Consider the following 22,266-nt stretch of genomic DNA (forward strand, 5'->3'; position numbering starts at 1 on the left):
GCTACCTATGAAATATGAATTTTCTTTCTTTTTTTTCCTTTTTTTTGCAGAGAAAGTAGTTTACAATATAAGGCTATTGCTGTCATAGGAGAAAAAAAAAAATAATAAAATTATTAATATTCTTATTATAATTGTTTGGCTTCCTAAAACACCACTGTAAATTTAGACTGAAACACTGTATCACAACTAAAATGGTGGTTGAGTCCCCTTTAAAGTCGAGTCACCAACTTTTTTCATACTTCAATTTTCAATCTGGTTGGAAACACTGATTTAATACAATTTTATTATCAGTGGTCATCAAGTAAAGGCACTGAACATCAACAATTTAATCTTTTAAAATGTAATTGAATTAAACTAACTTTTTTATTTTTTTAGCAATCGAAGTGCTGCACTACAAGTTTAATTAAATCATGGGAGAAAAATAGTGTGATATTCCTGAAAATATAAAGCTTTAATAATTTTCTTATTATTATTATCTTGAAGTACATTCTTCTGTATAATAGTAATGTGTTTCTGCTAATTTCTTCAAGTTAAACTGATTTTTATTTTGACAGATTGTTGTGAAAACCTTATGATTTGCTGTGTGCATGTGCTATGACAATATTTTTATCAAATAAATGGTGAAATGCTTATATACACAAAGAATATGTTGACTTAATATTTAAAAAGCAGTCTTTCTGCACTTTAACCTGTTAACCCACACCTGGACGCCGACGCACTGAACACTCTTTGTTTGCATGTGTCAATGATTACACATAGATTAAATGAAATGGGACAAAATTCATCTTTACAAACTATATCATTATAAAGGTCTAAGCCTCAAGCATCAAGGACAGATCGCTGTTTTTCAATGGAAAGCTTATAAGGAACGTATTTGCTAAATTTGTGTAAGCAGTACACATCAAAACATGCATAAACAAAATGCAGTACGTACCAGATTTGTCGTAATAGCGAGTAGTAAACAAATCCACAGCTGTAAATCCCGGTTTAGTTAGAAAGGTAAGGATCCACTGAACGACATCTCATAGAGCACTTTTAGTCCAACGAAGCAATAACGTTGTAATATGGATAGTTATTCCTTTGTTTACGTCACAGTTCTTCAGGGACAGTATTGTTTGTATCCATTATTGAACAACCTATGCTCAAAAAAAAATGTGTTTTGGTAGTAAAAAACAGCAAGGTTCTGTAGCATACAAACAGAATGAGACCATCCACTAAAAAAAAAAAGTCAAAGATAAGCAGAATATTGTTTATTTGAATTCTGTCGCTCTCTCATAACGGCTCATGATGCATGCTGTGACGCACCCGTCATCTGATGGGGGTGTAACTTAGCGATCAGCTTTTTGCACAAATAATTCTTCTTTTTTTTCAATATTTTATGTGCGTGTGTTTTGTGTGGAATGTGGCTGTATCTGCATGATTACCATCTCTATGACTGATAATCAGCGTGTGATAGACAGCTATCAGTGTGAATGTGGTCTATATGAATAGTGTTATTATTGAATATATGGCCCCTCTGTATGATTACCATCTGTATTAACGCCATCAGCATGTGATTACCGACTGTTTGAGTGTATATCAGTGTAAATGCTATATTTCTAGCAATCTCAGGGTGTACTGTAATTGGCATACATAGACATAGTCTCAGAAAAATGGTTGCAGGAATCTCATTTTTCATGGCATCTTCTTTGGATTTAAAATAGACACTCATGAGACATGAGACTTTCAACTAGGGATGTGCGGGTCTAGTCAACTAGTCCACTAAACGGTACAGCTCATACTAGTCGACACTAAAAACAATAAAACAAGAAAAAACAACAACAACATGATAATCATTCAATTTACCACCATTTTATTAGGGATGTTCATTTTAAGCAAAAGTAATATTCGATAATCGCTGGGTATTATTTGATTAGTAGTCGAAAATCGCACCCCTCCCGTGCATGCACTCACGCACACATAAACACACACCCATAAAAAGAGAGAGAGGGAGAGAGACTATTCAGGCTTTTAATCTGTATGATAACAAACTGTTTAATTTATTAGTGAATAGTCTATCCTAACCCAAGCCAATTGATGGTTGTATGATCGCTGAAACATACTAATATAATGTAACAGAATGACGGCAATTATTAAAATAACAGTCCGTCGATTATTAACTGCTCACAAGGCTGTAGGAGCCTAGGACATTTCTATTTTAAAAATGAGCATGAACATTAATAGCATTTTTTAAAAAAGTTTACAGATTAAAAAAGATTAGAACAGATTAATTCAGCCATGAATATTAGGCTTAAAACACATTACATCTGCCCGAGTCCGACCTGAGCCCGTGTCGCTGTCCTCATTACACAGCTGCTGTTGTAGCCATTATAATAAAAAAAAAAAAAAAAAAAAAAAAAAAAAAAAAAAATATATATATGTAAAAAAAAAAAAAAAAAAAAAAAAATATATATATGTAAGTAGTTATATATAAATATATAAATTATTATTATTATTTTTTTTTTTGAGAAGGATAAACTGATCAAAAATGCTCAACTCACTGTCTTGCACTGGCCGCTTTGTAGGCTATTTAAAAAAACAAACAAACTTGAATTTAACAAACATAAAATGTTCCAGTCATATTTCTGAATTCAATTAATAAAGAATCGAAACAAAATATGACGTCTTTGCCATTAAAAACCAAAACTAAACTATTATTATGGCTACAACATTTATATATAAATAAGATTAGCGTCATAATATTTTAGGAATATTCAAAATTACGATAATAAAATAATGTTACATTGCGTGAAGCAAAAGTGAATATATTACACCTGTATACTCTGCCAAAAAATTAATAAAAAAAAAAATGTATGTGCACCTGTCATTCTTCACATTTAACACGAAAAAAACCCCACTAGGCTTACTGACGATTTTTAAACTCAAATTGATTTACTTTAAGAAGAGACACCCGTTTGTATTAAATTGTTCTGTTTTTTTTTTCAACATGCACTCAAATATTTATTAGTTTTTATTTCGTGCTGCAAATATAAAACAGGAAAATATAATTGATTCACATGCTGCTTGCAAGGAGGCGAATATCTCACTACAAATTAAAGAGCATAAAAAACATTTATTGTTTGTATTTTATCTTAAAATTGACAGAAGGCTTAGGCTTTGTGTTATAATAAAAAGTAACAAAGCCCAAAGCTTATTGCGATTAAAATGTTACATATTATTTCCAAGCATTTATACCATAATTAAAAGCTTGTGAATAGTCACAACATTATTTACTTCAGAAAAATCAACATAACAGAGTCGAAATTTTTTTATATATGGGCGGTAAATGTTTATGGTTATTAACCAGTGGAATATTACATTTTATTTTTTCAAAAATAACAAATCATTTTAATGCAGCTAGCTCGTAATCATGACTCAATACGGGAAACAGGAAGTTCCTCGCTCAGCACCGTGGAGTGCATCATTTTGTTAACTTTGTGGTTTATTATTTTGAGTCGTTTAGGCCATATGGCTTTATAGATCTATTGCGTTTGCCACTCAGAAATGTTCACGTAATCATGCTGCGCGTATCAGTAGTTCCCTGCTCCAGCGCAGTTAGCGCTTACACTGCATGCGTACCGCACCCTAATTAAACTGAACCGCGCTCTCGCCCACCTCTTCTAACCAACTGCGTCCGAGCGTGGCACGGAGCGATCACATTAGTCAAACGAACCGGGCTTTGGGGGTCAGCACGGTTCACATCCTTAGAAAATAATCGCACAGCCTAATCGATATTCTGTAATTAAATCGACTAATCGAATATTCGAAAATTGTGACCCATCCCTACATTTTATGTTACTATCAAATTCCCATTGTTACATTTAAAACATTTTTAAATAAGTTAAAATAAAACATTTGAAAAATACATTATTTTTTAAAGTGTTTCGGGATGTAAACTACATTTTTACCTCATGGCTCGCATGAGTTTTCTTCGTGTCAGTTGTGGCATGCTCAAAAGTGACCATGCGAAAGACGAGCAAGGTGTGGGATTATTTTGAATTAGAAGGAAACTGAAAAGTTTTGTGTGAACTGTGTAATGTCAGATTGGCTTACAATAACTCTACTGGAGCGATGCGTAATCATATTCATTACAGGCACATAGGCGTTAGCTTAGAGACAAGCCAAAGCAAGCTAATGTCATTCACTACAGACCGTCGCCGCTGCGATCCTGTCCACGCCGTCTATTCCTCGAAGACCCACTTCGGTGGTGCTGCGTGATGTCCTGGCACTTTCCGAAATTCTGTTGGCTTGCTTTTCATTATCTCTACGTTTTTTTTTCAAGTACAGGAATGTTTCCATCACCCTGTTTTAATACGCAAGAGAAAACGAGTGCTGGAAACACCAAATTTCGAATAAAAATCCCTTAATTAGCAAAAAAGATTTTACACTGGTTTGAGGTGGTTTTTGACTTGTGCGAAAAAGGATTAATGCGAATAATGGGAGATGGAAATGCATTTTGCGAAAAAATTCCTCTAAGCGCATATAAAAAAAAAATATTTGACTTTGACTACCAGCGGACTGATCTTGTTCCACAGCATCTGAAATGTTGTTATGGTCGTTCTGAAATGCCTGAGCAAAGTCTGTCATCAAAGTATTTCTGTATGGTGTTTTTAATATGTCTGAGGAAAGACTCATGTAAGGTTCCGCCTCCGAAAGCAATGACATCATTTATTGTGTTTCGTCTGCTCGCTAAGTAATTTATCATATATGAAAATTATTATATTCAGTTCTCCTAGTTTTCTTACTGATATTTAGTGCCAGTTTAACAGAAAGTGACGATTTTGTTCTCTTTGATGCGTTGGATGGAAACAGGTTTAATTCGCAACTTTGGATGGAAACCCTAATCGCCTCAGGTCCTGTCTTTCTTTTTGTTTGTTTTGTTTTTAGATGATATAGCCTACATGACGAAGTATATTTTTAAAAGCCGTTTTAATGATATTCCTTAATAAAATTCCCTATTGTTTTTGTCTTGTGTTTTAATATGTTGGCAAACGTTATATGAAGATGAAGAATTCTGTCAGGCTATTGATTGATTTTTCATGGTTCTGCATTTCCCCAGCTGATTGTAATAAATAAGCATTGGCTGACGTTGAGTGTGTTGTTGGTCTATTTTTATTTATTTATTTATTTTTTTTAAACGACTGCCTAATGGTATTTCTAATGTACGTAATTATACACACACACACACAACGTTTTTTTTCTTACCATCTTTTGGTAGTTTCTTGCTTTTAGACTAGTCGGATACAAAACTTCTGTTTAAACGACAGTCAAATTAGTTGTTGAGCACATATCTACTTTTTTCAAATTATTACTTTTTTTGTTTGTTGCTGGAGTGATTTTTTGTTGTATTTTTATCAGTGTGATACAATTTTTTTTCAAGGCACTTCAAGGTCTATAACTTTTTATCTTTTTGAGCATTATTTTCCTCCAAAGACACCAAAATTGTGTGTGTAGCACACTGAAGTCAGGAACTATTACAAGTTTGAGTTAGGTAGGTCATTTTCAGCTGTGAGTACCATAATGGGGATGCAGGTTAACAGGTTAATATTCACAGACATTAGACCATATCAAAGTTTGATTCATTGTACAGTCTACTTGTGATTTATCGCTGTATTATGGCATTGTGCATTTGCATAGTTCACTACTGCTTAACGTTGTTGCATTGTCAGTGGTTGTCTGTCACGTTGCCTAAACACAAACCCCTTTTGAAAATGAATTACTTCTCCTGCCCTATTCGAACATTCAGTATGAGCACCCTTTGACTTGACGTTTTCATACATTACACAGACTTTAATTCAGATGTGTTTATAGGTCTGTTACATAAACCCATTTTCAACAAAGATTTGAACAGAATTCAGTCTTTGGTGAGTGATGGGTAGTTTGACAATGCTTTAAATTGTCGTTAATAGGTTTGTGGTGAATAAATGTTCATTTGGATGATGTTTTACAAAAGTCAAGATGTTTGAGGTGATTGTGACGGCCTAATTTGTCTTTTTCACCTCTTCACACTCTAATAAATAGGGGAATGTTCTGAATTACCAACGTGATGATATAACTGAAATTGTGTAAGTTTTGTTGTGTAATAGATGGTTTTTAGACCTAACAACCTTTCTGCAACACTGAATACCTCTGCCATGGAGCTCAATGGGGGTGTTGTAGGTTGAGGACCTTTCTCCAAAGCTGTCATTAAAGTTTTGTCCTGTCTCCTAGTTCACAGTACATAGACTTAATTGTGGTTATTGGTGTAATGGAGAATACGTACAGTAATGGAAGAATGGTAAATAGCGAGAGTTGTCTGCCAGTCTATGATGTAGACAGTGTTATGGCTGCAGACGTGTGATCATTGCTTTGAGGATGTCTAGCAGTGTGTCTTCTGGCCTGTGTTTGACTAGTCATGGGATCAGAGATCAGAGAAAATTGATGGGCTAAGTGTGTCTTCGAGACTTGGTGCACTAGTTTTAAACCTATAGAAATGTGTAGAACTTCTGACTCCAGTCAAATCAGTGATCTAAGAGGAGTTGTTTTATTTTACATAAAACTTGGTGGCTTCCATGTTTTCATAATATCTCAGTAACCCTCGCATTATCAGATGATTTTGGCTGCTGAATAATGAATAGAGTATTTTCACAATGTTGTCAGTAACTGAAAATGTTGCTTCATATGTGACTGTATATAGTTTAAGGTAGGGCTGGGCGATATGGCCAAAAAATTAGTGGTTGCAGGGCTCTAGACTAAATTTTTGCACTGGTTGCACGTGTGCAATTTTCGACTACATTACATTTAACACCGCAGTTTTACAAGTTTACTTTTTTTTTTTTTTTTTTTTAAATATCGCCATATAGGCAATATTGACTTGTAAATGATTAACTAACAATCTGGTCAACATAAAGTTCTTTATTTGAAGCACAATTCTACAAGAAAGGTAACTTATTGAAAAAGTGTTGGTGCTTAAAGTGCTTCACTGAGCTGAAATTTAAACTCAAAACGTCTGAAGATAAATGAAATAAAAAGAAAATCTAAATTAAGTGTTTTAAGGGCTTCAAACTGAACATCTCATGGCTCAATGTCTTATGGACTATCCTCCACTGCAGTCACATGCCCCTCAGATTTTTTGTTTGTTAAATATAAGGTTTTTTTTTTTTTTTTTTTTTTTTTTTACGACCAAAAAGTAACGACCAAGCGGCCAGCGTTAGACAGTGAGCCTATGTTTGATCAATTTGGCCTTCTCAAATAATCACGACTCGCCTAAAATAAAATCTATAGATATAAAACAGTTCAAGCTTATAACAATGTTTAAACGTTAGACCCAGATAAATGTGCACTATATCCAATAGTTTGTGCGCTTCAGGATATGGAGACGCCAGCGTGATCACTTGCATGTTTTTTCAATAGATACGCCGTCATTTTTGCACGTATAAAGTTAAGGTAGGTGTATTATTTGTTTCTGCTAAGTGTATTTTGTTTTTTTTTTGTGTGAATTTAAAATATAAACATTGTGCTTTTATAAAATAAAGAAAACAAACACAATGCGCTTTCTGCGTCTCGTCTTTAACAGGAGTACAAAAATAATTTTTGAAAAATGAACTGAAACTCGGTGAAAACATGCCTCACAGACATGATAAATATATCTATAGAATGCTTTAAATTATTACTTAAAGAAAATAAATCAAATCCAAAACAAAAACTCTGTGTGCTTGCATGAAATAGCAATAGTTCAGATAGAATACATTTTCAAATCAGTAGTAACCACTATCGTGGAGCCCTAATGGAGTCATTTTGGCCAGAGAGACAAACAAATGAGGCAGTGCAACTTTAGTAGTTACATCTAGTTACAACAGGATTTTGCTTAGGTAACTGATTATTGCTGAAAGTTTAACATTAGACCAAGTTCTCTTGATTTTGTTTATTAATGTAGCTATTTTTCAGTAACCTAGTTCCTGTTGATTTAGGAACATGACTGATCAAGATCTCTGTTATATGTAATTGACGTTTGACTTCCTTTTCTGTAGGAAAAACGCAGAGTTGGTCCATTGAGAGCACAGACCACCACAGCTACTCATGGTACAAAAACCCTTCTGAAAGCGACACGAGACCTCTTGCCCAGACCACCACGTTAAAGTCTGAAAAAACAGAGGACAAGGATTCTTATGATGCCTGGAGCGCTGTGGTCGGTCTGGGAGCACGCTCCACATCCCTCTTTACTGGACCTAAAGACCCTCCTTCTACCGTGTGGGCATCAAGTAGTTACAGTCGCAGCAACATTCAGGGCAAATCCTCCACTGAGACTCGGTTAGACGAGTTTGGCCAAAGGGATTTTAATGTTCCCGTTGAGCCATCTGAAAGCGAGGACCACTCTCAGTCTGTGCTCAGGGCATCCAACTGCAAAACGTACTGCAGACCCAATAAAGGCAAACAGCCTGGTGGACCCGATGGAAGTGTTTCCAGTCAAAGCTCCACGGGAGTGTCGCAGAACAGCGGGGCTGAAAATGCTGGGAAAACAACAAACAGAGGTCGGACGAGAGACTTTACAGTGTTACATCCATCTTGTGTTTCCATGTTTAACGTCACCTTCCAGGACTCCATGGACCGCAGTATGGAGGAGTACACAGCCAGTGCCCCAGCAGCTGGTCCAGGAGATGCAGGAAGACAGAGGAAGAAAACCGAGACAGAAAGCAAACCTTTCAGGTAATAGTTGCATGTAAGAACAGTGCTGTAATCACATGAAATTCTTAGTGCTGCATTTATATTGAGCTGTACTTCATACTATTTTTGGACAGTGGTCTCAGTCTAATAATCTGTAGTTCTCACGCTGGATCTTAGACATTTTCTCTCCCTTTTTATTTGGTTGTTTTGTTTTAGTTTAGTTTTGAATTGTTTTGTCTTTATAGAGTTTTTGTTTTTTTGTGATGTTAGGTTTTTTTTTTTTGGTGTTTTTTGGTATTTTTTTGTTTTTGATTATTATTAGTCTTGTTTTGTGGCATATGGATTTCATTTTTTTTTTTTTTTTTTTTTTTCTGTTTTTGTTTAAATTTATCATTTGTTTTATTTGTTTTTTTTTATTTTGTTTTTATTTATTTTGTTTTGATGCTTGTGCGCAACGGGTTAGAAATATCAGATGCTTATATATAGAGTGCTTAAAAATAGAGACGTGAACATAAACATCATCCAATTCAAGACCTTTGAAAATATTTATTTGATTGCGCCTAGTTTCAATCTCTTACACTTCATTGAAGTGGCTCTGAAAGAACCCCTATAAAAATCTGGTACTCCAATTTAATCGAGTAATGACACCCCTACTTAACAAATAAAATTGTTAGAATTGTTTTTTTTTTTTGCTTAACCAGCGCTACTTAAGATACTTAAGATGATCAAGTATGATTAGGTATACGTTGATGAAGAATTTTTTTATAATCCTCAGAGCTGCCAGTAATTCTGTCAAATTAATAATTTATTGGTTGCTCTCACTTTGCCTCATTCTTTCATGTTTGATTGGAAGTCTACTTGTGTGAGATTCAGACTGTTTGTCTGTTGGGTTTCTAGTCAATCCAGACCCACACAGAGCAAAATGAAGAGCAGTAAGCTGGAACTCTTTGGGTTTGATGAGACTGATGCTGTGGCTGAGGATGACGACTCTGCTTCAGGAAGCTCTAACTACAGGATCAAATACTTCGGCTTTGATGAACTGAGTGACAGTGAGGAAGAGGAGGGTTCCTCTGAAAGAAGGAAAGTTAAGCGGAAGGCTGCAGCAAGTGTAGCAGTGCCACTGATGTATACAGTGACTAATGTTGACACTCCTCAGACCAGAGTGATGCAAAGCTCTCAGAGCAGTCACACTGCAGGTCACAGTCACATCCTTGAAAACGGTCAGTATTTACACACAACACACTAACTTTGCGCTCTGTTTACGTTGCAGTACCTGTATAAATCCACAATTAATCTGCACAGTTTTTTTTACCTTTTGCATACAGAAAATGAAGGGTTTTTTGTTGTTGTTGTTGTTTTTTTTCATTGTGGCATTTTTTTTTTCAGACAGTTAAGCACATATTTCCTAAAAAAGTGTGTATATTATATTAGGAATATATTATTATTTATTTAGGTATTTACTTGTTAGTTTAGTTTTTATTTATTAGTAATTGATGTATACATTTGTTTATTTGTTAGTTAGTTAGTTTATTTGTTGGTTAATTGTGAAATATGTCCCCAACATGTGTTTGTTAGATTCACACATGGACATTTACACATTTTTTTTTAACGTATTCATCTGTTATTTTGCCTTTTTTTTTGTATAATTTCAAATATTTATCTATGACTCTAGTTACATGTCCATTGCTGATTAACTGTACTTGTCAACAGTTCAGAGAACTAATTTTCCTTTTAGAACATTTAGCAGACACATGGCTGATGTTTGTTTGTGGTTTTACAGATCCTCTGGAAATCCCAGAAGTCCTCATTCCCTCTGAGACAATAAGGAAACCTCAGGTCAGAGCTCAGGAGACAGCCAAGGAGAGCAGCAGGAAGATTTTCAGTGGACCTAAGAAGGTGAGCTTCATATCGTCTCCTTTTCTATTCATATTTCCCATCGTTAAGCTGATGCCAGTATTTTTAGCGTTTTGTACTGTGTGTCATGTCATTTAGAATCAAAAGGTTGTTTTGCCCATTTCACCAATGTAATTTTTGCCCTACTGCCAATGTAAAGAAATGATGTAGGCATTTGATTTGTTGTTTTCTTGTTTATTTACGCTAACGGAAGTGTGGTGAAGGCAGAGGGTGGAACGGGCATCACGCTGTTGTCTGCAGCGTGACCTTCATCTATAATGACAAGTTATAAAGTAATGCAGTTATGTTGCTCACCCCCGCTGACAGCTTAGCCATTATTACGAATGTTCCTGTGGCTGCTGTATGTGCGCACAGCCTTCTCTGGGGTTATGATTGATTGTTTAAGTCATGATTGAACTTTAAGCATATAAAAACTCAAACAGAGCAACATTTTGATGGCATCACAGTGTTGACATTATCCGGGGGAATTAGATTGTGAATGGCTTAATTATCGTTGACTCTACGTATTAAACAGTGGTAGGAAAAGGTATTGGAACTCCATGGTTTCTTTGATCACCATATCATATTCCCATACTTGTAATGAGTCTTTATGAAGTCCTTATCAACAACAACAAAAAAGCTTTGAGGGCAAAAATGAAAATTTTGTCATTAATCACTTACCCCCATGTCGTTCCAAAAGCTTTGTTTGTCTTCCGAACACAATTTAAGATATTTTGGATAAAAACCGGGAGGTCGGTTAGGGCTGTGACGGTCGCCGTGACAACCACGTTTGTCTACTGCCACTGGTGGTAGTGCACATGACGTCACCCACTCTACGCGCACTTGCTTTGGAAAATACAGTTTATGCGTTCAGCAAATTGATTTTGTGTTGGGCGATGGACCTTGTTGGGAAACCAAATAATACATCGCCGATCTGGTGCCATCTCCATTCATGTCACCCATCCGTGTTTGTATAAGCGTCTTTAAGTTCCTGTGATCGCAAAGGCCTGTCTGGTCAGGTTTGGTGAGGCTTTCTCCAAACTGGCCAAAAACAAACGAGACAGCGATAAATGAAAGATGTTAACAAGAAATGTGGCAACGATTCTTATTTCAAAGAGAGTGTGTGCAGACGAGGAGTTAATGCATCCGCTTAAAGCGGGATTTATACTTTCGCCAGGCTCCGCAAAGTAAAGTCGCTCACTCAATGCTGGATGGAGCTGTACAGCTGCAGCTCATGTGATGAATGTTGGGGGGAGGAGGCGTGTCTGAACTAGTTGATGAATGAAATCAGCACCCTGTTAAAGAGGTTGACTGGCACAAAGCGTTTTATGTACTTTGAAAATATAAAAATACTAATCTTAAATGTATTTAAATACAAAATACATTAGATTTTTTAAATACAAAATAGTGTTTTGTATTCCAAATACTTATTTTAAAAACATGTATCTGAAATACTGCCCGTGCCTGATTATTGAAAGTAAAAAAAGAAAAGTGACGAGACGTAGCCAAATATGGTAACCCATACTCAGAATTTGTGCTCTGCATTTTTCCCATGAAAGTGCACACACACAGCAGTCAGTAGTGAACACACACCCGGAAGCAGTGGGCAGCCATTTTTGCTGTGGCTCCCGGGGAGCAGTTGAGGGTTCAGTGCCTCGCTCAAGGGTCTCACCTCAGTTGCGAGTATTGAGGGTGTCCGACCCTCTAACCATTAGGCCACAGCATCCAGAAGACTGATTTTAATGACATTACAGCTTAAATGTGACCCAGGACCACCGTAATTAGGGTACATTTTTTTGAAACTGAGATTTAAACATCAACTGAAAGCTGAATAAGTTTTCCATTGATGTATGGTTTGTTAGGATAGGACAATATTTGGCCGAGATACAACTACTTTGGATTTCTGTTGTTTGAGGGTGCCAAAAAATCTAAATATTGAGAAAATCGCCTTTAAAGTTGTCCATATGAAGTTCTTAGCAATGCATATTACTGATCAAAAATAATGATATATTTACGGTAGGAAATGTACAAAATATCTGATGTCATATGGAACATGATCTTTACTAAAGAAAAATCAATAATTTTGACCCATACAATGTATTTTTGGCTATTGCTACAAATATACCCCAGTTAAGTTACTTAAGAACAACTTTTCCTGAATAAATCATGTACAGAGTAAGTGCTTTAACAAATATGAGCATTACTTTTGCCTTTTTTTTTTTTTTAAATTAGTCTCTTTTTTTGTGCTAATCAGTATTATCCCTCACGTGATTTCGATTTGAACTTAACTTGTATTGAATTCACAACATTATTATCATTGTGTTTGCAATTGAAGTTAAAGGAAGAATCAAGAGGGCTGTTTTTATTCATGACAGTTGTGAAGTATGAGAGGTGTTTGAATCGTGTCAAAGCTCAGCATCGCAGTGACATTTACTGCCACTGTTGAACATGCCATGGGCAGAACCTGCTCACCTCTCGCTCGATAAGCAAACTCAATGACTGATTCTCCTGCATGAATCATTTATGTGGCGATATTTCACTTGCAATCTGTGTTTGGTCTCTCTCTCTCTCTCTCATGCACTTTTTTGGTTTAATTTTAAAAGGATTGAATTTAGAAACAACTTCTGAGATGTTTTAGTTTATTGTGCTTAGGTTTTCTAACTAAACAACTAGACTGTTAGTGATGAACCAGTGTAATTTTTATTAGAAAAATATCATAAGTAATTTCCTTTTATTATTTTCATTATTAGTTTTTATTATTTGTTTTTTAATTATTAAAAAGTGTTTTTATAAAAAGTGTTAAAATCTGGAAAAATTAAACTGTAAACTTTTCCTTTATACATTTTTACATCATAATCTGAGAGACACTTTATTAGGTGTATCGAACTGATCAATTAAAAAAAAAAAAAAAAAAATTCTTGCTTGTTATAAGTCCAAAATGTGTTAGCATGTGGTAGTTGATGACATCCAGCCCTATTTTATGTATGTGTATGTAAGTAATTTTAGGCAATTGATGGCAGTAACTCTGCTGGAGAAGTGGCTGACTGTAGTGAAATTGCCTTTTTAAATTTCAGTTTCTGTCCGCGTTTTGTTCTCACAGACACCCGGTAGCAAGTAACAAAACAACATTAAACTCCGGCAAGAAGATAAAGTCCTTTTTGAAAAATCATAGACCTGTATAAATCAAGTAAAATAATGGGAACACAGAATGATCTTGGAGAGAGCTTTACTGAGCTGACTGTCCTAACCGAACACGACCAGAGTTTAAAGGCTGAACGAATGACTGACAGCCACAGCAGAGAAAGAGTTTGTGAGAACTTTGTAAGGACTTAAATATAGTAACACAGAATAATTCCCACAATCGAAAAAAATAAATAAAAATCTCAGGTTTGGATCAGCCCTCTCTGACCAATACATGATCCAAGAAAAAAATGGCAGTATCGGAGCCGATACCCGATATAAATATTGGATCGGTGCATTCCTAATTATATTGTCTGCGAATATGAATGCAATTTTGCGTATCTTATAAGTGAACTAAGGATTTCTGTATTAAATGCTGCTCCATCTGAAAGCACATGCTGGAGATTTACTACTGATTGCAGAACCAGCTTTACTGACCAGATGTGCATGACAATTGCATTCAATTAAACGTGCAGCCGTACATGATTTTGATATTTAAAGCCACTTAAATCAATTGGCGGCATCATACAGCCGTGTTGTGATGGTTTGTAAACAAGCTGAAGTCTAAACTCAGACTTAAAAATTAGTTTGTAATGCCTTTTTTCCTGGTTGTTTTGCGATTACATCTTTTGTTATGTTGATGTAGCCCGTTTCTGCCAGTAAATAAAAAATAAAACAAGGTAATTGCGACCTTTTTATCACACAATTCTGACTTTTTTCTCAGAATTATATATGCTGTGTTCTGTTAATGCGTTGACTTCATATTATTTGTAGCACACTTGCCGTCCAGTAATCCCAATAAGCTTTGTGCTCTTTTACCTTTTAATAAACAAAGTATCAGCTTTACAATTCTGCTAAATTCATAATGAAATTCAAGCAATAAATACCATTTTTGCACTCTTTAATGAGGCATGAGCGATCGCTTTAGCGCCTCAGTTCAAGCGACACGTGAACCCATCATATTTTTATTTACTACAATAATACAAAATCAGCATGAATGGATATAAGATACAGTACAACTTACTGAAATGTCTCATGGTAATCACTCATTCATTGTTTCAAACTGCAGAAAATAATTTGGCGCTTAAATTAGTTTCTTACAGGAGCCATTTTTTGTTGTTGTCTGGAGCCCTGAAACTGCTTTATATTTTACAATGTATGCTGAATACATGTGAAAACTACACAGATGAGTTCACTACTCATTAACTTTTCGTTCACCTAAAGACAGCATTCATCATGGAATATGTTTCTGTTCACTGTTTATGATTTGTTTGTCTTTCCATATGTGGTTGTTATAAAGGGTAAATACAAGGGTCATGAGTTTTTAAAATCCAAATTTCCATGATCTTTTGAAAGAAGGAAATGAGCTGGAGAAGATTTCCATGTCAAAGAGGATGGATTTTCAGAGCACACCCAGCTATTAAACATCCTCTTCAGTACAAAAAGAGCATTTATTTAAGCCAAGCCAAAGTCATTTGAGTGTCGGTTTTTTGATATCACAAGGGACCAAACATTTGCATGTAACTGCCTCTAGAGTAAAATATCGATCCATTGACACCATTGGCCACACCCACGGCTGTGATGCACTAAATACTAGTGCCACATCAAATCAAAAATAAATTAAACCCATTATAATCAATGACACTTGGCTACACTAAAGACAGTAGACAGATGCCATGTTCTATTTCTGATGTATTCCAAACGCTTGAGCTACTACTGACAACAGGACAAATGGATGAGGAAATGAGGTGGTCATTTTGGAGTATTTGGTTTGATACATCCTGTTTAGATGGCATTTGCATTTCATTTGCACCTTCCAAAGGACCCCAGTGTTAAGAACGTGTGGATAAATAGTTTTAATGTCATCTTGGATCGTGTGAGAGGGTTTTAAATTTTGTTTGTAGTATTTCATTGCAGATCATTTTGTAAATGAGACACAACATTTGGTAAACGAAACTTGCAACTACTTTGTGAAGCGTGAGCTATTTCAAAATGCTTTGTGTGTAAATGACAGGTTTATATGGAAAATGTTGTCAAAATATGTACTCACATGCAAGAGTAGGGGGAGTTGATAAGTTACTATAAATTGAGTATTGTCCTAGCTGAAAAAAAAAAAAAGAATTAAAGTTTAAATATATAAATCAAGTTTTGGAAATATTTAAGTTAGGGGAAAAAGCAGCTCTCTTGACAGCCCCAATGTTTAAAAGTTTTCAGTATGTTGTGGAACATACAACATAATTGACCTTATTTATCTTAATCTAATTTATTTTTATTTATTAGTGTTATGCATTAAAGTATGTGTGTGTGTGTGTGTGTGTGTGTGTGTGTGTGTGTGTGTGTGTGTGTGTGTGTGTGTGTGTGTGTGTGTGTGTGTGTGTGTGGTTTTTCTCTTGACTCTAAAAGTTAATTAAATCCACTGTTACTTTTTTTTTAGGTCAGTAAATGTCAGAGTAATAGTGTTAACCTTGACCTCACTATTGATCAAAGTAATCAAGATTCATGATTGATTATTGCCATAATTGAGCAGCTCTGAGTTAAACTATCTTTAACTACCTCAGCAATCCACTGACCTTAAAAAACAGCTTGCACCAATGCCTCATTAGTGGTCCTTTAAGCAACGCTTGTTTTGCATCATATTGTGACATTTTGGTATGTAACAACACCTGAGCTTTCATAGTTAGAAGCAATATCACATGGTTGTAAGTATGTTTCAGCGGTATACTTGGCAGAGTTGCTCACTGAGTGAGAGACCTGCCTGTTCCTCTTGGAGGTCTTGGCAGCATTATTCCCAGACTTTAGAGGGGGATTCCAACTCGAAGAAAAAACACTTCAGGGGGCAGTTTTGATTTCTCTTTGCAAGACCTTCTGGAAGCTTCTAGCCCAGCGTGAGGAGCTCTCCATGGGGTGGAGCTAGATTTTCACTCCCTGCTTGTAGGAAAGAATACTTCTTAATTACAGAAGATTAAAACCAGTCTCCTGCAGAGTTATGTTGAGGGCCAGAATCTTTCTCTTCATTATTAATAATAACCCAGCCTCAGTGTTGCCCAGTGGACTGTGCCTACACCTCCTCCTGTAGCCAAGTGCCCTTTTATCACCCCTTCCCTTTTGGCTGTTTGTGTGCCGTCAGTCCCTGCAGTTTGACTCGATCTGGCATCCTCTGTGAGTTGTTCATATATAGAATGTTCCTGCAGTCTGCTTTGAATGCACACCCGCTGAGACAAATGACCTGCGCTTCAATTCACACTCCGCCAACACAAACAAGCTGAGAAATGTAGCACTTCTTAATGAGCTTTAATTACAAATGTGATTACAGTTGAAATAGGAATATGGCCATCTTTGTGCAAAGTGGAGCAGAAGCTTATGCATTGAAAAATGTTTAGAGACCATTATCTTCATGACTACATTAGATTGGATTTTGGATATATTCTCAGGTTTCACACTTGTTTTGGTTGCTTTGTCTGAACCCATGTGTGATTTCACTTCCAACCCTGAGGTTTCTGTTCAAAATGTGTGGTGTTTTTGTTTTTATTTTTATATGTTTGCTTCATTGCAATGAGTATCCTATTAACAACATTTTTATTTTTTTAACCACTGTAGGTAATTGCCAAAAATGGTTCTTTGCTTCGCATTTTAGTGGGGTTTGCTGAGACAAGCTTTGCTCTTATTTTTGCTCATACATGTGTACTTTTGGACAGACAAGCACAACTTGTGTAAAAGTTGCAAAGTAACTGATAGCCTGCAGCATGGTTGCTCTTTGAGTGACCAGAATTCAAATCCCAACTAATGGTACTTTACAATCCTGTCTCTCTCTGTCATCTACTTTTCTTCCAAACCAGACATTTAAGCTAATGTCAAACTCATGTCAGGACAAAAACTTGAATTAAAATGGAGAATATGTCTTTTATTGTGTGTTACGGATTGTTCACATCAGTGGTTCTCTCAGCCTTTTTGATTCCATGGCACCCCATTGCTCACAAAAATATTCAACCCCCCTCTCCTCTACCTTAATTTGAAGGGTTAAGTATGAGTTTTCAAAAAGATTTAGTCACAATAAAATATTTTAGGGCTTGGCATAACTAGAAAAATATATATTCATTATAAAAATGGCCATGGTGTTTTAAAATATACATGACTTTCAGATCTAGAAATCTGGCTTTTAAAATAATTTAAACTTTTTTTTATTTTTTTTATTTTTTCTCAGTGAAACTGACATAAGTTAAACTGGTACTTCTGTTTAATCTCAAAATGGATTTGTTGTTCTAGATGCAAGTCATGCCAACCAAATGAACCCGAGCTCATAATGGTCAATGTACTCATGTCTGCACGTGAAGCTCTTGTATTAAAATGCACTCAGTGTAACAGTGTTTGTCTGTTCTTTCTCCAGTCACCTACTAAAGCTGTGTATAATGCAAGACACTGGAACCAGCCAGAGCCAGAAGAGCTGCTGCCTATGCCTCCATCACGATCTCAGGCTCCTCCAGTGAGTACAACACTAAACACAGGATGCTCCACTAAACACTACACACTCCTACACAGTCACAACCCACTTTAGAAAGCACTTCAGCATAGGCACTTCTCATGCTATCACCACAGTGTTTATAGTCACCTTTGTGTAAAAACTCCTACCTCTTTGATGCCACTCCACACATTTTTGCTCTGGTGTCTTCCAAGTGTGAAAGACGCTTTGCACCAGAACTCAGCTGTTAAAGTCAATGTGAAACAACATTCACAACCCACTTTATTTTAATGCAGTGTTTTTTTTTTTTTTTTCGATTTGTAACATGTGGGGAGATTTTATCAATCAGGAATTTATTGGATGTGATTTGCAATTGATTGCGGAGAGGTTGAAATGTATTTATTTAGCCCCTACCTAGTGGGAGGTGTTACTTGCTTTGCCATAACCTTTATTATATTAATGCTAACCAACATTAAATTGCTACAATAGCAAGGGTGTCCTGCATTACTGCATAAATACTTTCTGCTGTTAAATACTGCATTATCTATAAAAATAACCTAGAACAGTGACTAAATAATTATTTTGGGGTGCGTTTCCCAGAAGTAACTATTGTTGCAAGTTCCTTTGTTACCAATGGAGTTCAGCAAAACTTGCTACCAGAGTTGGCTAATGGTTAGTGATCTTTTGAAAAGTTAGTGAGCTTTTGAAACACTGCTTCTGCTTTTTTTTTCTAATCACTTGTTTGGAGTGTTTATCAAACTGCGAAAGTTAAGTGATTTCAACCAACAAGGCTTTATTATGGTGTAACATATCTGAAATTTTTTGAACAATTTCCCCGCTAGAGGGCATTTTTCTGGTGAACTCATGAACCGGGGTTTAATATATGGTATTAACTGATCTCAGCTCAGTTTTATAATTGGTAGGTAATAAATATGCATGTATGATTAAAAAAGAGGGAGTGATAGTTACTAGGGTTGTGACAGTTATGAAATTTTCCCACCGGTTAATCGACATGTGACAACACTGGTAATACAACAAATAACTTGCACACACACACACACACACACACACACACACACATATATATATATATATATATATATATATATATATATATATATATATATATATATTTATATATATATATATATATATATATAGCTCTTCAGTGTTAACCAGTAGACTGGGCAGCCTAGGTGTAGTATTTTCAGACGTGAAGCAAGTTATTACATTTTAAAGATTCTGAAAAAAGCTTTTTTATTTTTTTCTTTGGAATAGCTGACCCTGATAAATCATTCACCTTTAAACCAGGAATATGTATTAAAGTAAATAGTGTATTTTGATTTGCATGTTTTGTGCAAACACAGCCCCATTGTGCACTTCTCTTTCAACTAGCAACCTCTCCCTCGCTCTCTACATGTGCCATCCAAACACAATCAATCCCATACAACTTAGCCAGCCTGCATCTGTTACCACCAGTGTAATATTATACGCACTGACAGATATGCTTACACTTCACTTGTTTGTATGCATTCTCAATAGCGCAGCGCCTCTGTTTCTACTGTTCCTATAAACAAGGTTACAGATAGTAGTTAAAAAAAAAATAAAAAATCATTATTCATTCTTGGCTTGGCCATCTTAGGAGTGATTTATTTAGAAACGTTTCTGCTGGTCGTGGATTTGACCTTTTAGTAGCTGTTGCATGAGGAATCTATAATGTTCTGTAGCACTATGTTTAGTCATCATGTTGCATAACCAGCAGTGTGAATCAGTCCTGCAGTGCTTCCAGACATGTTATGCTTTAACTCCGAGTCGTTTTTCTCTGACAGGCCGCTTCATCGGGAGGCAGTAAAGAGTCGAACTCGCACAAGGACGACGGAGTGTTCAAAGCTCCAGCTCCTCCTCCCAAAGTCATCAAGTCCGTCACTATCCCCACAGAACCTTACCAGGACATGGTCACTGCACTTAAATGTAGGAAAGAACACAAGGAGGTGAGTGCAAACACTTGACTACCCTGTCTAATTGGACACAATGTAGAACCTTGCTGCATGCTGCTTCCTTTAATTCAACAAGTGACATTTAGTTATCATTATCTCTTGGAAATAAAAATGGTTGTTTTACTTTTTTTCCCCCCTCAGTTATGAAATATATATATTGAGTAAAGAGACTGCAGAGTTAAGAGATTTGTAATGCACTAGACATTTGAATATTTGGCAACCTTATACTGAAAGCCCGAGCAGGAGCCAATTAAATTTGAAAGTCAGTGGCATGGAACCAGTAATAAAGGCATACAGCTCTATCTTAATATGCATACAAAGTAGTGCAGCTGATTTTCAGTGAATTGAAAATTTGAAAGTCTCAGTGGCAGCATATTGAAAACCCTGGCATGATCATTAGGACTGTTATAGTAATGCAAATAAAGACCTATTGATGGGGTCCAGAAATCACTTATATTCTGTGGAGTAATTCTGATTGTGGGTGTTAAACAGTTGTTCAGGCCCACCTACGTTACAACCTTCACCTCTTACTCTGCCCTCTGAATCGGTTTTCATCTAAGCTACAAGCTATGAGCTGTTTGGATTGTTTTCTGACCACTCTCATATTTATTATAACTCTGTTTAACTCATTTTATTTTAACTTTTTTTTTTTTGGTCTTTTATATGTGACCCTGGACCACAAAACCAGTCTTAAGTCGCTGGGGTATATTTTTAGCAATAGCCAAAAAAACATTGTACGGGTCAAAATTATAGATTTTTCTTTTATGCCAAAAATCATTAGGATATTAAGTAAAGATCATGTTCCATGAAGATATTTTGTAAATTTCCTACCGCAAATATATCATAACTTAATTTTTGATTAGTAATATTCATTGCTAAGAACTTCATTTGGACAACTTTAAAGGCGATTTTCTCAGTATTTAGATTTTTTTGCACCCTCAGTTTACAGATTTTCAAATAGTTGTATCTCAGCCAAATATTGTCCTATCCTAACAAACCATACGTCAGTGGAAAGCTCATTTATTCAGCTTTCAGATGATATATAAATCTTTATGACTGGTTTGTGGTCCAGCGTCACATATAAGCTTGTATGCCTATTAGTGAATAATGAATAATGAAGCATAACATTGTGTACATTTATTGCATGCATCATGTGGAACAAAGCTTAATCTGCTCGAGACAGCTGATTTTTAAATAATTATTATTTTTAATGTGACAGTAATTGTACCAATACCAGTAAAATGTTACAGTTTCGGTATCATTATAAAAACTGTTGGAACTATTTAACTATTTTAACTATTAAATTAAACAAGTTAATAAGTGGAGTATTAATACATATCATTAATAATATTTTAAGGGGTCATGAACTGGCTTTTTTAAAATTATTTTATAATGTTGTCTGAGGTCCACTTATGACGTTTGCATGGTTTTTAACATTCAAAAACATAAAAAATCAGTACGTAATAGGCTAATTTCTACCCTGGTTTTGAGGCTGTATCGAAAAACGCTCTGTTTTTATGGGTGTGCTGTATTTGGGAGTAAACGCCCACTGCTATGATTGGATAACAGTTTTGCATAGTGAACTAACTTTCTGTATGTCTGTTTGACAAGCTACGTTCTTCATAGTTGGAGCCTTCTGTGACTTTTGTGACACGTACACATAATCAGGACATATCAAGCGATCTCAAACAAAGCAATAATGACACAGTACAAATGTTTTTTACTCATATAAGTGTGCTGCACCATTCCCTTTGATCAAATATAGATGGCACAGCATTGTTTTTAATCTCAGTCTCACTGCAGATCCAGCGTCGGCCTGTGTCTTGTTTACAAAGGAATCCGCGGTGAAATGAAGCGAACAAACGCTCAATGTTTTGCTCACGTGAGCTGAAACTTAATTAAAAACAAAGTTCAAAAGTGCATTCCTAATATATAAATCTGAAGGAAGGTTATGCAGCGACTGTGTTTTTCCACAACCAGGCACTGCACAATATTTTGCGATCTTTAACAGAATGTTTATTGCTTGGTTGCTCGATCTGGTTTAGCGCCACTTATGTT

The 22,266-nt window shown here is 35.7% G+C and overlaps 1 protein-coding gene across 4 annotated transcripts in view; it reads left to right on the top strand.

The window, feature by feature from the left end:
• The window catches only part of LOC109063924 (wings apart-like protein homolog), a 64,220-nt gene that overhangs the window by 14,833 nt on the left and 27,121 nt on the right, over window positions 1–22,266 (top strand). For 3 of the 4 annotated variants that reach the window (XM_042767355.1, XM_042767357.1, XM_042767356.1), the window contains exons 3-7: window positions 8,049–8,724; window positions 9,580–9,902; window positions 10,463–10,578; window positions 18,140–18,235; window positions 20,041–20,202. In XM_042767355.1, the coding sequence (XP_042623289.1) occupies window positions 8,049–8,724; window positions 9,580–9,902; window positions 10,463–10,578; window positions 18,140–18,235; window positions 20,041–20,202 (1,373 nt within the window). The remainder of the gene's footprint in view (window positions 1–8,048; window positions 8,725–9,579; window positions 9,903–10,462; window positions 10,579–18,139; window positions 18,236–20,040; window positions 20,203–22,266) is intronic. The other variant, XM_042767359.1, reaches the window with a different exon arrangement.

Source organism: Cyprinus carpio, chromosome A12, assembly GCF_018340385.1.
Source record: "Cyprinus carpio isolate SPL01 chromosome A12, ASM1834038v1, whole genome shotgun sequence".
Classification (NCBI taxonomy): Eukaryota; Metazoa; Chordata; class Actinopteri; order Cypriniformes; family Cyprinidae; genus Cyprinus; species Cyprinus carpio.